Source organism: Ornithodoros turicata, unplaced genomic scaffold, assembly GCF_037126465.1.
Source record: "Ornithodoros turicata isolate Travis unplaced genomic scaffold, ASM3712646v1 Chromosome53, whole genome shotgun sequence".
Classification (NCBI taxonomy): Eukaryota; Metazoa; Arthropoda; class Arachnida; order Ixodida; family Argasidae; genus Ornithodoros; species Ornithodoros turicata.
Window position 1 is genome coordinate 954,068 of NW_026999381.1, and position 16,512 is coordinate 970,579.

Below are 16,512 nucleotides of genomic sequence, written 5' to 3' on the forward strand. Positions count from 1 at the left end.
GAAGCACGTAAATCATAAATCGTCGCTTAACTGGTAGGGTAGTATAGTGTAGAAGTATATGACATAGTTTACTATTGTTGTGTGATAACAGTCAAAGTTAGCACCGGCATGTTATGTTGCCCCCCCCCCCCACGCGCAGAAGATAGATAAGCTGCCTGTTTTGCTGTGTGCGCGTCTTTTGTTGACGGTGCTTCACTCATGCTGCTGCCGGGTCGAGCGCTCGGTATGAGCAGAATAAAAGTATGTTCTGCTGCTACTCACCGTCTCGTGGATTAGACACAACATATTGGCGACGAGCTGGACGTACGATCAACCATCTCCGGAAAGAAATCTAACGGCAGTACAGTAACAACTTCGAGGGATATGGCAACACGCATTGCTCAAGTAGGTTCCCAGAAGTCTTTTGATGAGTGTACTATTGACTGGAAGGCGTATGAAGAAAGACTTCAGTCCTATTTGAATGTCAACCGCATTGAGGATGACAACAAGGTCGACGCCGTCGTTAGAATTATCGGGCCAAATACATACGCACTTTTGAAGTCTCTCACAAGCCCGGACGCTCCTTGGAAAAAGAAGTTTAAAGAGATACTGCAGTTACTGCGGGAGCACTACACCCCGAAGCCTTCTGTCATTGGTGAACGAGCGAAATTCCACAGACGTACTCAGCTAGACGGCGAAAGCATTCAGGATTTTGCTGCAGCGTTACGGAAGCTTGTTGAGGGGAGGAGGAGTGTCGTTGGGAGGAACCCGAGAGGTCTGCCTGCCTGATTAGGCGGCATGTTTCTCGGGAAGGGAAAGGTGGTGGAGAGGAGGAGAGGAAAGGGTGAAGTGGAAGACCGAGCGGAATCCGCTCGCGGGGAGGATAGCTGCGTCCATGGGCCGACTTCAGGGGAACTGTGCCGGCATACGCCTATTACACATCTGAGGGAAACCCAGGAAAAACCCCAGACGGCACAGCCGGCCCGCGGATTCGAACCGCGGACCTCCCAGTCTCCAAGCGCACGCGTTACCGCTGCGCCACCGGAGCTGGTGAAGCTGGCTGAAACTTGTAATTTCGGCGCATTTTTGGACGAGTCCCTGAGGGACAGGTTTGTTTGTTGGGCTACAGCGTGTGGAAATTCAAAGGGTCTTATTTACGAAAGACAAGAACCTAACATTTCGGAAGGCAATTGATAAGGCGCAAGCATTAGAAAGCGCGTCCCGTAATGCCACAGCTACGCATGCCAAAGAAGATAGTACGGAAGGACTGCTTCAGATGAAAGAATCTAATCTAACGGTGTTCAAGATGCGAATCCATCAAACACGCATCGCAAGCGTGCCCGTTCTTATCGGCTGTCTGTTTCTATTGTAAGAAGAAAGGCTATATCTCACGAGCTTGTAGGTTGAGAACGAGTACTATGGTGGGCTAGAAAGACTGGTGTGCTTACCGCCATATACAATACATGGAATGCGCGACGCCCCTGTTTTGAAGCCAAGCTCCTGAGCTCTGGCGCTATGCGCTCGCTGCAAACCAAGCGGGTTCTCGTTGAACTAGTCCAGCATATCTCGTGTGTGACGGTGTATGTGTGCTTGACTATTTTTATAGCGAATATATTTGGACTAGCACTACGTTGGTTTGCCGCACTGACTGTTTACTAGCATCCGCAGTTCTTTGTAGCTAAACCACGTCACATTTGCTATCGTCACGTCTGCCTAGCCGACGATCCCTGCAAGCGAAAGATATCGGAATGTTGCGAAGCACGTGACCGCATGCCTTATCCTCGTTGGATGATGACAGACGGGGTCGAAAAACAAAACGAAGAGCGGCTACTGCGTCCGGGAGCTCGCCTCCTTGATGGTTTCTTTCTCTTCGCTCTTTCTTTTCAGCCTAGATTATCGAGTTGCTGTGTACAGGAAGCTGGGAACATTTTGTCACGGAACATAGGCTGATGGTGGATTGTTAAACTAAGTTGTCATTTAGCTAAACTATGGCGCTTTATATACAGTGTACCTCGCCGCACATCCTAGTTGTTACGTAATTATTTTGCTCCTTGTGTAACTATATAAAGGAACATGGTATCGGCCATAAAACACGAAATTGTAGCACCGCAGTAGTATTCTCTCTGCACGCACGGTATTACTGTTGACCAGTAGAACGACCGAGTATATATATATATATATATATATAAAGGGGGGAAAGCCATTAAAAAAATAATAAGTAAATGATGCTAGACGTGTTTGAAATTCAAACTTACAGATTAAAATGGCTTCTATGGCTGCACGTAGAGAAACAGATACTCATTGAACGATGCGACAGCACCAGAGGACACGTGTTTCGCCGTGTTTGCGGCTCGTCGGCCCTGGGTAGCTGCGCATCGTTCGGGATTGGCAAACCAGGGGTCACTCAGCGAGCGATATACACCTGGGAGGGTGACTGAGCACTCCTCAATGCCGCAGTGCAAGCCAGTGAATTATAAAAAGGGGGGAAAAGCCATTAAAAAATAATAAGTAAATGATGCTAGACGTGTTTGAAATTCAAACTTACAGATTAAAATGGCTTCTATGGCTGCACGTAGAGAAACAGATACTCATTGAACGATGCGACAGCACCAGAGGACACGTGTTTCGCCGTGTTTGCGGCTCGTCGGCCCTGGGTAGCTGCGCATCGTTCGGGATTGGCAAACCAGGGGTCACTCAGCGAGCGATATACACCTGGGAGGGTGACTGAGCACTCCTCAATGCCACAGTGCAAGCCAGTGAATTATAAAAAGGGGGGAAAAGCCATTAAAAAAATAATAGGTAAATGATGCTAGACGTGTTTGAAATTCAAACTTACAGATTAAAATGGCTTCTATGGCTGCACGTAGAGAAACAGATACTCATTGAACGATGCGACAGCACCAGAGGACACGTGTTTCGCCGTGTTTGCGGCTCGTCGGCCCTGGGTAGCTGCGCATCGTTCGGGATTGGCAAACCAGGGGTCACTCAGCGAGCGATATACACCTGGGAGGGTGACTGAGCACTCCTCAATGCCACAGTGCAAGCCAGTGAATTATAAAAAGGGGGGAAAAGCCATTAAAAAAATAATAGGTAAATGATGCTAGACGTGTTTGAAATTCAAACTTACAGATTAAAATGGCTTCTATGGCTGCACGTAGAGAAACAGATACTCATTGAACGATGCGACAGCACCAGAGGACACGTGTTTCGCCGTGTTTGCGGCTCGTCGGCCCTGGGTAGCTGCGCATCGTTCGGGATTGGCAAACCAGGGGTCACTCAGCGAGCGATATACACCTGGGAGGGTGACTGAGCACTCCTCAATGCCACAGTCGAAGCCAGTGAATTATAAAAAGGGGGGGAAGCCATTAAAAAAATAATAAGTAAATGATGCTAGACGTGTTTGAAATTCAAACTTACAGATTAAAATGGCTTCTATGGCTGCACGTAGAGAAACAGATACTCATTGAACGATGCGACAGCACCAGAGGACACGTGTTTCGCCGTGTTTGCGGCTCGTCGGCCCTGGGTAGCTGCGCATCGTTCGGGATTGGCAAACCAGGGGTCACTCAGCGAGCGATATACACCTGGGACGGTGAGCAGTTCTATCGCTTCCGTTGGTTAGCTGCAGTTAACGTGTATCTCACACTTATAGCCCACCACCGACTTAAACATTTCTATCACAATCCCCCGTCACGGGACCTCGCAACCTGGAAGGTAAAGGTCGCTCAAAAGAAGGGAACGATGAGCACATATCACGAATATCACTACCCAAAGGCAGAAACGGCTGCTCGAACACGTCTTTATCGTTATCAAAGTACACGTGTCCCAGACCCGGGGGCTGATAGGGACGCGCCGACGAATGTCAGCAGTGATATCTAGGTGTGCCATTCATTTGCTCCTGCGGGTGACACTCAAGGGGCATTTTGCATCCAGAGCAAAGAAAAGGCACGCTCATGGGTTAACGGCAGCTGTGTAATCACGTGACGAGTAGCACTGAAATGAGCTGCGAGAGGCGATTAGATCGCATAGCGCCGAGATAGGCTTGGCGCCATCTCTCGGCAGGAACATCGGCGGGTACACATGACAACCACCGAACGGCACACCAGTCCTTCTAGCCCACCATAGCTTCTAGTACGCTTCTATTAATGACAAAGTAGCTTCGAGTGTCACTTAGAAGGAGCCTTTACTGTTCACTTGGAGGCAAAAGCAACGTGGGAATCTGTGAATGGAGATAACATGGGAATCTTCACTGTTCACTGACTGACATGACGCGCTTAAATCTACATGTGTGCTGCGCTGTGTGTTGTGTCGTCCTTTGTTTGTTTCCCGGCACGTTTTTTTTTTTGATCGCTTTCAACGTATAAATCTACATACTCCTCGTTGTCATTATTGATGAAATATTTTGTTCAGTGCTAACATACTGATCCAGGATATTCTGTGACGAGCAACAATTGGGGAAGCACCTGGAACAGAACAACCTCAAGGAACAGGACACAGACACCCATGCACAAGCAAGAGTGAAAAACGAGGCTTCTTTTTCAGAAAACAGTGAGTTCTATGTAGCCGTGTGACGTCTCCTGCGGATATAATTAAATGTTGCAACATGTGTTCTAATTTTTGAAAGCTAGTTTTCAAAACTACAATGAAGCCTTAATACATGTACCCTTGAAAGGAAAGCTATCAGGATTGGGTTTCTTTGTGAGAATATATAAGGGAAAAGGACTGCATCAACATTAAGGTGTGCATGCTAACGTGTTCTCTGGTGTTCTAGTTTTTCATAACTCTGCGTAAAAACGTCCGCATAACCGACATAAAAGAACCTCGATTATCTGAAAAGAATTTGAAGAACTGTCCACATAGGGCAAGGCAGGTGGTATTGTCTCGGCAACATCACCTTCATGGAAGATTTTAACGACTCTCGTGTAGATGTTTGCCAAGCTGTCTTCCCCAATAGCCACCAGTCTCAGTATTCTTGTATTCCTAATTAGTACTACACAATCCACGGTACCTCTCTAAGCACACACGGTCGCCAGCTCATGAAAATATTTGTAAAAAAATGCATTACGAGCTAAACACTAGACAACAGACATGACATGTGATTATGGAACCAGCGGACGAGGTGGATAGCATCCGGGGGAATATAGCGGAATCTTTTCCTTTCCAACTAGGAATGGGCAAACCAAATCCTCAAATCCTAGACAGGGATTCGGGAATCCCAATCCCAATGGCAAGAGACGGAGTATTGAATCTTTTGAATCCGCCAACCGCGTTTGCGTTTTTTTTTCTTTCTTTGTTTTTATTTGCACATCAGGAGTGTGCCGAAATCCTGACTGGCCAGTGGATGTTTTCTTGTTTGTCTGTTTATATTGCTTCACACTGAAACAGTTTAGGCAAGAACTCTTTGGTTCGAAGTTGAAAATTTATGCGGTTTTACTTTTCGATTGTTTCCCAGATTTGTGGAAATCTCAGAGTTTATGTAGTTATTTCCCATAGTGGAAGAACAACATGTTACATAAATTACATTTAAGAACGAGTATACGATATATTTTTCCCCTGAAAGTCAACTATTATTGAATTTGTTTTTCATTAGACAAAGATATGAAATTGTGCTTGAAATTTTCTTCGTTAGAAGTACTTTTGTCCCCGAGGCTTTTCATACGGTTTTTAAAGAGAGGATTCGAGATTCATAAGCTTTGTGGGTTCGATTCCCTGGATTCCTAATCACAACCGTTGTCCTTTTTCCTTCTTATTCTTGTACTGAGCTGTGAGATCGTCACAAAACTTACTTTACTGAATTTTCGTAACAAAACTACGAGGTCAGTACAAACGTCGTTTTTGCGGCCGAGTTCTATGGCCAGGTGGACATGCTGTCGAAGAGAGCGTGCAATTACGATACTAATTACCTAAAATTGAGAATCCTGAAACACGCCCTACGGCATCCATCCCTGAGTTTCGATATTCAAGCGAGTCAAAACCGCAGCGACCTGGGAGTAACCTGACCCGAGCGGGGAGTAAAAAGTTGAGAGAAAAAGTTTGATCCGCTGATGCTGGGAGTAACCTGAAAGGATTTGTGGTGGTCCCTCCGTCTCGGGGTTACTCTTCGACTAGCATCATGCTTCTTTATTAAGAAACAATCTCTACAGGGTATCCCTCTCTGGCATGTCCTCTGTCCTGACTCGGAACCCTCGAAGACGGCCTCTCTGAAGACCCCTGAATACAGGCCCTCTGGGGACAAACAGTGAGTCGATTACCTTTAATTGATACGCACATTTGTTTGAGCCTGCAGCGACTGCTCACTTCCGGAGCCAATGTTCTTTTACTCATAATTTACGTGGGACGATGACAGCCAACAGTTTACTCCCCACGAAGGAAGAGGCGAGAGATCCTTGTGTCCTCGAGTGATCAAGCTCCAGCCCCTCGGATTCACAACCTGAAGAGATGCAGCTCTCATCAGAGTTCAGTGGTCAGATCGTGAAAGTGAAATCGGAACCACCCGATTTTGCCTGCCTGCCAGAAGAGGGCCAGGTACAGCAACAGCAGTGCAACGAGCTTTCACCAGGAGGTGATGCTGATGGTAAAATCCTCGTATAAACTATACGTTGAAGGTAGTAAGATCTTGTAGACATGCCGCTCAGACCTCTGGCCACGATGCCTCAGTTGCTAGCGTGTTCACTTACTGGTCCCAAGGTTGCGGGTGCAAACCCGGGTGAGGACACCAGCAAATTGATGGCGGAGTACAAGTTGCTCAGACACGCATACAACCATCGATCCACGAGGAACGTGTAATAAGGGCAAGGGGTTCCTCATGGATTGAGGGGTCAGTGGCCTCGTGGGGACGGTCAGTCTACTCGAATGTGGTCTTGACCCCGTTACGGGCGTTGTTCGTGCATTGGCAGGGCGGTGCTGTTCCAGAGACAGTGTCGGCCCTTTCGTTAAAACCGGCATTCTATGCGGAAAATTCCGGAGCAAAAATGGAGATAAGGTACGCTATACCGTTGGTTGGCTGTACACCGAAATAAATATTTCGAAATAAAATACCAAAGAATCGACGCTTAAAACTTCACCCTTTAGAATAATTTTTTTGAGAATAAACCGCTTAAAAATACACGCTCTAAAAATAAAGGCAGTTAAAATAAATCATGGTTAGGTGTAGGAAGGTAATATTCCGTATGATAGTTTATGGGCCATACAATGTTCCCTTTTGCAGAACTTGCTATTGTGATGTTTCTTACTCGTGTTTGTATTGTTATCAATTACATTTCTTTGCATAACAGCTACACAAAATATTCAGTCTTAAAATGATGAGGACGATGCGCGTATGAATACCGGGCATTCACTCTTGACCCTTGAGCAAGCCGACCTGTGGACTAGGCTAACGAGCTTCGGGAGGATGGCGGAAAGAGCATAGCCATGGCGGTGTTGTGGACAGATTGCGCGGCGACGGTCATTCACGCTGGATGCTATTATGCCATCTGTTACACGCAGCAGAATTTAAAGTGGTGGCAATGTGAATTGAAGCCAGGAGACAACGCTTCGAATCTGAATCTCTACGGCTTCCTGAGCAGTTTTGTAGGGATTGCAGCACACATGCTCGTTTGATACGGTTGGCATAAGTAGGATTCAGGGCCTTTATAGAGAATTTCAGCTGCAAAGTAAAAAAAACATCATTTCATCCAAAAACCCCAGCACCTACTCGGTAACGAGCGACGATTTGTCACCGAGAAGCACACTCAGGACATCGCTCCAAAATGCTCGTTTCCCCATCCAGCGGACCATGTCAAGGAAAGAAATGTTAAGAAAGCATGCACACACACACAAAAAAAAAAGATAGAGAGAGAGAGATAAAGCTGGCCAAGATGCACGACGAAAAAAATTTGCCAGCTGCCAAAGCAGACGGCATCGCCCCTCTAAGTTGGCAACACTGGCCACGGGTCACATACAGACAGACAAGCTACTTCCAGTGGAGCGAGATCCTCGTTCACACTTCTTACCCGGGGTAGTCCCAAGCACGATGAGCACGCTACCTTCCGCGGGGGATGTAGAGCCGTCAGTTGTCCACCAATCAGGGACGGTGGATTTTAAAAGGTTTATTTCGAAGGTGTTTATTCTTCAAAGTTGTCGTAGTTTATTTAAGCAGGGTGGATTTTCTTATTATTTATATTGAAGAGTTTATTTTGCAAGTAGGGTTATTTTTAAGTGTTTTATTCTTACATGATCTATTTCGATGTCGTCGCAGTGGATAAGCCGCAGAGCGCCTGCAAGCAAAAAAAAAAAAAAATGTGTGTAAGCTGTGGCTAATGCGCTGAGATTACGGTACATTCTGCAAGTCCTTCTGTGAAGTGTTGTGGAACAGGTGGCAATGAACAGAAGTCTTGTGACCATAGTAGGACCAAAAAGTTTTGCATTTCGTGCAGCAAAAAATAAGGAAAACAGTCACTGCCACCATTTACGATATTGTTCCTGCGGATAAAACAGGTTTATTCGCTTCCTTTTGAGCTTTCAGTGCTACGGTGAGAAAAAAATCAATTTATAGTGCCGTGCCTGTAATGGCATTTTTCGTGCCTAAATGAGGATTTTGAACCTAACACAATTTTTTTTCTAAAAATCCGGGCTCTACTCATTATCGTAGTTGTCGATTGTTGTTATTGTAGTCTTACGATATAAAGGTACAACTTTATTATTAATATTATTGTTATAATAGTAGTATGACAGATGTTTGTAAGGCAGCGCTCACACAGGCCAGCTCAGAGCTGGCGACAGTGAGTGGGGACCATCAACTTGAGTTAGTGGAGATCGGTCAGTGAGCAAAAACTTCAAAAGTTGGTTGTGCCAATCGACCAATCCGCAAGAGGAGCATTGCCACGTGACTCCCATTGGTGCGATGTGATTTCGTTTGTGCCAAACTATCGGGCATGGGTTCAACTCCTGCACATATAGCTGAGAGATCATTTCATTTTTTTTTCTGCTAAACCCAAAGAAACATATCTGTATGCATTACCTTAAAGGGATACTAAAATGCAGGGGCTAGTTCGACTAGGAGCGAAAGCTGGCATATGTGAGCGTGGCTTAAAAAGATGTCATACATCTGGTTATCTCACCCCATATAGTCAGAGTATTTCTGGTTTTGTCGACCGACGTTTTTGAATGCAATGTGCACGGACAGGTTACAACGGAGGTTACAACGGTTCATTATGGAGATAAACCGTCGCATGAGATTTGCAATATGGCTTACTTCTTCCGTTTTTTGTTTTACTGCAGCAGTGACATCTGGTACGCGTCACATTAAAGAAGAACGTCGAGAGGAATCTTCCAATGAACATCCAATCATAGAAGTGAAGACAGAGCCTTACAATGTTGCAATCATAACAGAGCTGGACCAGATGGGATGCAACTGTGATTCAATACCTGAAGGTAAATACAAAGTGCTCAAGGGCATTTATAAACCCAGGCCGTGACAGTCTGATGGGCAGTCTTCAATAACCATTGAAACCAACAGCCATTCAACTTGTGTGTAGTGCCGCCAAGTGTAACCAGTCAGCCATTGAGATTCAGTTAGATGCGATGCTCTTTGAAAAGTCCATGTGTTGGTGGCGCTGCACATGATCCCAATGGCCATTGGCTACAATGGTGATTGAAGACTGCCTATATGACAGGAATATGAGTCAACACTAAACTGCATTGCGTCATACAGACAAAAAACAGGGATGCAACAGAAACACCTTCAGTTTTCTGCTCGTTGCACACGAGCTGAGCCCATTTATTGTTACGTTGATCACTTATTACGTTCATTAATTATTACAGTTACGATCTTTGAGATAACGGTACCTCCAATATTAAGATCAAGTTGCTGTTTCTTGTCATCTCACCCGTTGGAGCACATGTTAACGTGACCTCAATATAATGATAGTCGTGAAAGTGTCTGTCTGCATATATCGATCAGAGTTCTCCCGATGGATAGTAAAACCAAGACCTATTAAATTTATAGTTGAGGAGCCCGCCCGCTTAGGGCACTAATCACGCGAGATCTGCATCACGATTGGAAGATGAAAATTTGAATTCTTAACGTGCAGAAGCGTACGAACGACTACCGTAGCAGACGACAGCTATAGCTCCTATGAAAACGCGTAGATTGATGATGATAATCAACTTCAGAATGAAACATCTGTGGAATATCCACCGCTTGTACAGAAATACTAAGTTAAGCTGATGTACAAAGTATTGTAGAAGTTGAGGAAGCAATTACATTGACGATGAGCAGCGCTACCGCTACCTTCCAAAGACGCGGCGCTGGCAAGGGGTGCATATGACGTGGTCGTTATAATCTAGTAGGTCGTCAGTAAAACACATCGGCACATGACCGCCTGGTGTTAGATAGAGCTCGATAGAAGTACAGGCGGATGGTCCCTCTCCACTCCTTACGTTTTTTTTTTTTTCTTGCTCGCCTTGTGCTACAATGGCGTCTGTGGTTCCCGGGTGTGTTTTACCGAGGAAAAGAACGCGGATCGACCTGAAGTTGCACGTACTCTGAGGACTTCCAAAACTTGAGTTGGCAGACGGTTACGTGTCGCCGCCGAAACGCGCGTCAATGGAATGTCCGCGGTTGAGGTGCGTCGTTCTGGACGATGCAGTTCGGACTGTGAGAATGATGATATCTATGGCATTGGATGACGAGTACTGGAGGAAGTCGTCAATCTCAAAGGATGCGTGGGATGGAGGGCCTCACATTGAATCACTGGGTATGTTGTCCTTGGGAAAAAGCTTTCCGCTCAAATGCAGCTTTAGAGCTGGGCAAAATGCTTTTGCACTCTTAACAAAGGCGCGCATGTTCTACTTTTTCGTTGACAGTGCCGTTCTTCGTTGATGTCATCCGAACTGGCGATTTTGCACAAAGCTTGTTTTGGACGACAGCTCTAATGGACGACAGCTATCAGATTTCGTGTACCAGTCCGTATCGTAATCAAATGGGGTAAACTTCTAAGCTCTCAAAGATGCTCTCTCCTGAGGAAAATTGGCAGAGTTGGCTGTGCAAACACCGCAATGCTTTATCCAACTTCGCATTACGGCAATTTTTGCAGAATTTCACCGCATATGTTGCGTTTCTAACTGCGAAAGGTAACCATGCATGTGACTGAAGGAATCAAGTGTGATACCTAAAACGCACCGATGCAGGATCCACATCGCGCGCGCAATCGAGATTACGCAGAGATTGTGATCGCCCTCAGGTGTGGACAAAGTGAGTCTCGGTGACAGAGATCAACAACGCACGCACTTGTCTACCGTTCGCGAACATGATTACACACACACTTGAAGGAGGGTTGGTGCAGAGGCTTCCTTTCACCCTCTCCTTCTCGCTATTCTCACTGCCGCTTCTGGGTTTGCAAGATGGCGGCGATGACACTAAGAAAACAACCTCGACGAACGCTGAAACAGATGAAATAGCATTTGTATTAAGGGGAAATTACTTCTTCAGAAATCTATGGGTGTTTTTTGTTCGCACAAGACCAAGTGAACGCTCTAAACTACCATCATAAGTTTGGTTTGGTTGAGTTTTGATAAATTAAAGTTTGGTGCGAATCGAACGTGTGCTGCCATCTGGATAGTGTCGTGCACTAAAATACTCGCGAATTCGGGCTCGATACAAATCAACGGATAGTCCTGGAATTATACAAAATGTGTCATTGACAACGGTATAATACAAGGAGTACACGCCAGTACTTCTCAGTCTCTCTCGGTGCACAGCTCATACTGCGTTAACAGCTATCAGATAGTCCGTCTTATTTTGGAATATAGTGAAAAATTCTGGGACCCTTACACCAATGCGAATATATCCGACTTCTTGAATCCGTTCAAAGGAGAGCGTTACGTTTTATTTTCAAGTCGTACTGTTGTCACACCTCAGTTACTCCTCTTTACGCACGGTGTGACTTAATGCCGCTGGGAGAGCTAGAAAGATCCATCGGCTGCAGTTCCTTTTTTTTTTCAATTACTCAGTGGTCAATTTCAAATTCATCATAAGTACTACATCACTCTGCATGTACCCAGATCAACGCGGCTAAGCCATCAGAGCACACTCAAAGCATTCCGGTGCAGGACTGACTGCTTTCAACACTCGTTCTTTCCTCGAACTGTCGAAGAACGAAATGAGTCTGAGTTCTACGCGTCTGAGTTCTTCGGGCAAAGAGGACGATGTCTGTGTGGCTGGTTTAGCAATTAGCAATCACTGGTGTTCAGTCAACAAAGAATGTCCCGCCGTCTGCTCTTCGTTGGTCCCCATTCATTCTCAGGGGCATTCGCGAAGCATTTCTATATTTCGGGTGTTGATGAATTTACCGAATACTTTGGACTTCCTACATTTGTGTATTCTCTCTGTCACCTTTCTGCAGAATGTAACATCTCCGCCATCTCTTTACATAGAGCAGAAATTTTTGTGCCAGCCTGTATGGAATGCCAATTTGCGAAGAACTTGCGAAGAAAAAAATACCAATTTAGTGAACAAAATTAGGTATTTTTCAAAACGTTCAAGGGGTTAACTTTTAAATCGTGATTTCGGGCACAAGCGGGCACAGGGCAGGTTGAGTGGACCATCCTAGTTGCAAGCCGTACTTAACGTCTAACAGATCCTGAAACACCCACGTGGGTGAAAATATCCATCCTCTAATTTTAATATGCAATTCAGCCGAAACTACTGCGAGAGTGGCGAAAAAGAAAACTTATGTTCCATGTGCACACCAGTAACGAAATATGAACGATTTTTTCCAGTCTACTCGAAACGGTTGGGCTAGTACATCGTTGGCTAGTTTTCACTGGAATGGCTTAGCTGTGTCAAATGCGCATAATGGCCCGGAAGCCCTTCCTGCACATTCGGGGTCACATGATGGCGGAGATATAACTGTGCATATTTAAGCATAACCTAATTATACGACACTGAAACAAAAATTAACAAAAATATTCATACAGGAAAAGAAACAAAATGCTGTGACTGTTTCGAATTGAGCTTAGATTGTTCGGTGCGATAGTCCTACACTTCACTCCTTGGCAAATACCGGAGTGGTGTGAGTTGCTTTGAGCTCGTGGTCTCAGTCATACACAATGGGGTTATTTGTGGAGTCGGAACGTGAACGGTCTGACAAAGCTTTGTGAATGTGGTGCCATCTAGTTTTTCATAGACCGAGAATCAGAGATGCTCCTTGTCTGGTATGCCGTCGTAATGTCCGATTTGTGAAATTTCAGACGCAAGAGGGAACACTGATACGCTCCATATTAAGGACAAGCCTAAAGGCACTTGTGATCAAGAATACTCTAGTTGCGCTTCTTCAGGTGCACAGTTCAGCACAACAACAGTTGAACTGCAGCCCGACGGCACTGCACTATTCACTATGAATGACCAACCCGCAGAGCGACATCGAGACCAGAGCAAGCCACGTCCACTCGCATGCATGTCGAATGCCAGCCTCGAATGCCACATGTTTGCAGAGTGTCACAATGAGTCTGAAAAGTGTTCCATTCCTCCTCCGACGGATATACAGATGGGAGAGAAGGGTTCTGGGTGCAACATCTATCCCTCTGCATTCTCGTGGTCACGAAGTGACGACAACCATGTGGCGAAGCATACTGAGAAGAGGCCATACAAGTGCGATGTCTGCCCTGCGGAGTTCAGTCAGGGCGGGCACCAACGGCAGCACAAGCGAGCACACACGGGCGAGAAGCCATACAAGTGCGATGTCTGCCCTGCGGAGTTCAGTCAGGGCGGGCACCTACGGCGGCACAAGCGAGCACACACGGGAGAGAAGCCATACAAGTGCGATGTCTGCCCTGCGGAGTTCAGTCAGGGCTGGCACCTACGGCGGCACAAGCGAGCACACACGGGAGAGAAGCCATACAAGTGCGATGTCTGCCCTGCAGAGTTCAGTCAGGGCGGGCACCTACGGCAGCACAAGCGAGCACACACGGGAGAGAAGCCACACAAGTGCGATGTCTGCCCTGCGGAATTCAGTCAGGGCGCGAACCTACGGCAGCACAAGCGAGCACACACGGGAGAGAAGCCATACAAGTGCGATGTCTGCTCTGCGGAGTTCAGTTGGGGCGGAAACCTACGGCAGCACAAGCGAGCACACACGGGAGAGAAGCCATACAAGTGCGATGTCTGCCCTGCGGAGTTCAGTCATAGCGGGAACCTACGGCGGCACAAGCGAGCACACACGGCAGATAAGCCATACAAGTGCGATGTCTGCCCTGCGGAGTTCAGTCAGGGCGTGCACCTACGGCAGCAGAAGCGAACACACACTGAAGAGAAGCCATACAAGTGTGATGTCTGCCCTGCGGAGTTCAGTTGGGGCGGAAACCTACGGCGGCATAAGAGAGCACACACGGGAGAGAAGCCATAGAAGTGCCACCTCTGCCACGCAGAGTTCAGCCGCAGCGGGCCCCTACAGCAGCACAAGCGGGCACACACGGGGGAGAAGCCATACAAGTGTGACGTTTGCCACGCAAAGTTTAGTTACAACGGGAATCTACAGCAGCACAAGCGGACACACACGGCTGAGCAGCCATAAAATTGCAACCTCTGTCCTGCAGTGTTCATCCACAACCCAAACTTGCGGTGTGAAACATGTGCAGTCCCTGTCGTGTAGAATATCACAAGCAGACAGCCTGCAGTGAGAAACCACAAAGGAGCGTTCTCTGTTCTGCAAAGCTGAGGCACAGCACAAACCTGCAGTGAAACAAGAAGACCTACATGGATGTGAAGCCATACAAGTGCAACCTCTGTGCTGTAGAGCACGAACGCACAAAGTTAGAGAAGCCGCTGCTAGAGCTAGTTCAGCCAGAGCATGAACCTGTGACCTAACATGCAGCCACGACACACTTGGGATGGTGACCATACAAGTGCTTAGAGGCCGCGTACACTTTAAAGTGCACCAGTCCTGGGCTGTCGCATGTCCTTGATGCAGACATCTGGAGGAGCACATGCTAATGCACAGATAGGCGAACGCTATTCCGATGCGATCTGTATTCCGCCGTAGTTTACTTGTGTTTCACATTTATGAAACTCTCACTCACGAACAGGCAGAGGGTAAAAAGAGGTGGTGACACATGTGAAACGTAAACAAACAAACAAACAAACAACAAAGTGACAGCCATACAATGGCTCTGAACTGCTAACCAGTGTTTACTTCCATGAAAAACATGCATTGCATTGCTTCCGTTTTGCCTCTGTGTTCCTTTCTTTATTCCTTTCCTCTGTTTATGATGAATGCTTCGTTTACGCCCTGCATCTCCTCACCTGATGACATAAACGAATAAGTCAACCCAAAGAAATAAAAGAATATTTCTACAGGACGTCACGACTTGTAAGATTAATTCCTTTGTGAAGCATATGTGTTACGAGCATCTGTTGTGGAACGCGTTGCAATTTGTTAACACTTTCTGAATGAAATCTCAGGAGAAATCACCAAGAGATTATTGTGTATAGTATGAGAGAGTAAGGGCTGTGACGTCAGTCTCGAGAACTTTTTTTTTTGTTTGTGCCGAAAGGGGGACCGGAGATTGCAACGACTAGAAGTACAGCTCCCATCAACCTTAGTAATAACGTGAGAAGAAAAACGATGGCCTCGTTCCGTCATATGCGGTGAAAGTAATGAAACATGCACGCATCTGTGCACTTAACCTGGTCAAAACATGCAGTAAAAATGTGTCATATATGCGGTAAAAACTCGAGCTGTATATGAAGCTTTTTAACTGGATACCTTGGGGTTGCAGTGAAAGGCCACTATAGCGGGATATTTCAAAAAATAATAATAATAGGAGGCCGTGTTTGGATGATATGAACTGTTGAAGGAAATGTTTGCCGCCAGGTACCGTTGAGTACTGTCAAAAATGACCTCCCTACGTCGCCCGTTGTGAGAGGAGCATACACGAAGACTGAAAGTAAGGTGCGCCTGCACAACCCTCGGTAGGGTGGCGTCAGGAACCGAAGCAAACAGATCGCCGACCGACCTTTGCGAGCCCCTCGTGTACACCTTTCACCATATCCAAGGATTCGACAGGCAGGAGGCCTCCCGTTTCAAGCCTCCGGGTGGCTCGTGCAAGGAAGACTAAGTGCGTTTTCACTAACTGTATCTCCACAGCTAGCACCGGCTTTTCAAAGAGCGCTTGTGCTTCTCCGACAGCGCCGCTGTCCTCGGAACAAAACGTGTTCACCACGTCTTTCGGGGTGTCGAAGTGAGCGGCGTAGAGATCTACTGCCTCCAGCCAGGTTCCCCTTCTTGTGACGCAATAGGTTCAGGGAGCAGGGGAACGTCTGGCATCATTGCTCGGTATGTTTCCCTTTGACTTCACAAAAACTTTCTTCCCCACTGACACCTTCTTTGGCCTCCTAACTTTGCTGCACAAGGTTTGCATAGAAAACTTTCGTGGTGTCAGCAGCCTTTATCATGTACGCAGCTGCACCTGCATAAAATATCCTGAAGTTCTCTCTCCGCCCCCCATCTGGCGAGAGTACCTTGAGAGCATCGTTTACGAATCTGGCTACGGTGC

General features: G+C 46.5%; 1 protein-coding gene across 3 annotated transcripts; it reads left to right on the plus strand.

Annotated features, from left to right (window-relative positions):
• Nucleotides 1–159: 159 nt before the first annotated feature.
• Nucleotides 160–15,315, plus strand: LOC135374327 (zinc finger protein 287-like). 3 transcript variants are annotated; one of them, XM_064607309.1, is made up of 6 exons: nt 160–384; nt 4,390–4,527; nt 6,123–6,217; nt 6,326–6,553; nt 9,238–9,390; nt 13,210–15,315. In XM_064607309.1, the coding sequence occupies exons 4-6, from the start codon at nt 6,418–6,420 to the stop codon at nt 14,361–14,363; spliced, it is 1,443 nt and encodes a 480-aa protein (XP_064463379.1). In that variant the 5' UTR covers nt 160–384; nt 4,390–4,527; nt 6,123–6,217; nt 6,326–6,417; the 3' UTR covers nt 14,364–15,315. The 3 variants fall into 3 exon arrangements, with proteins under 3 accessions (XP_064463379.1, XP_064463378.1, XP_064463380.1); XM_064607308.1 differs by having other exon boundaries at nt 4,409–4,527; XM_064607310.1 differs by having other exon boundaries at nt 4,409–4,527; nt 6,349–6,553.
• Nucleotides 15,316–16,512: the final 1,197 nt, after the last annotated feature.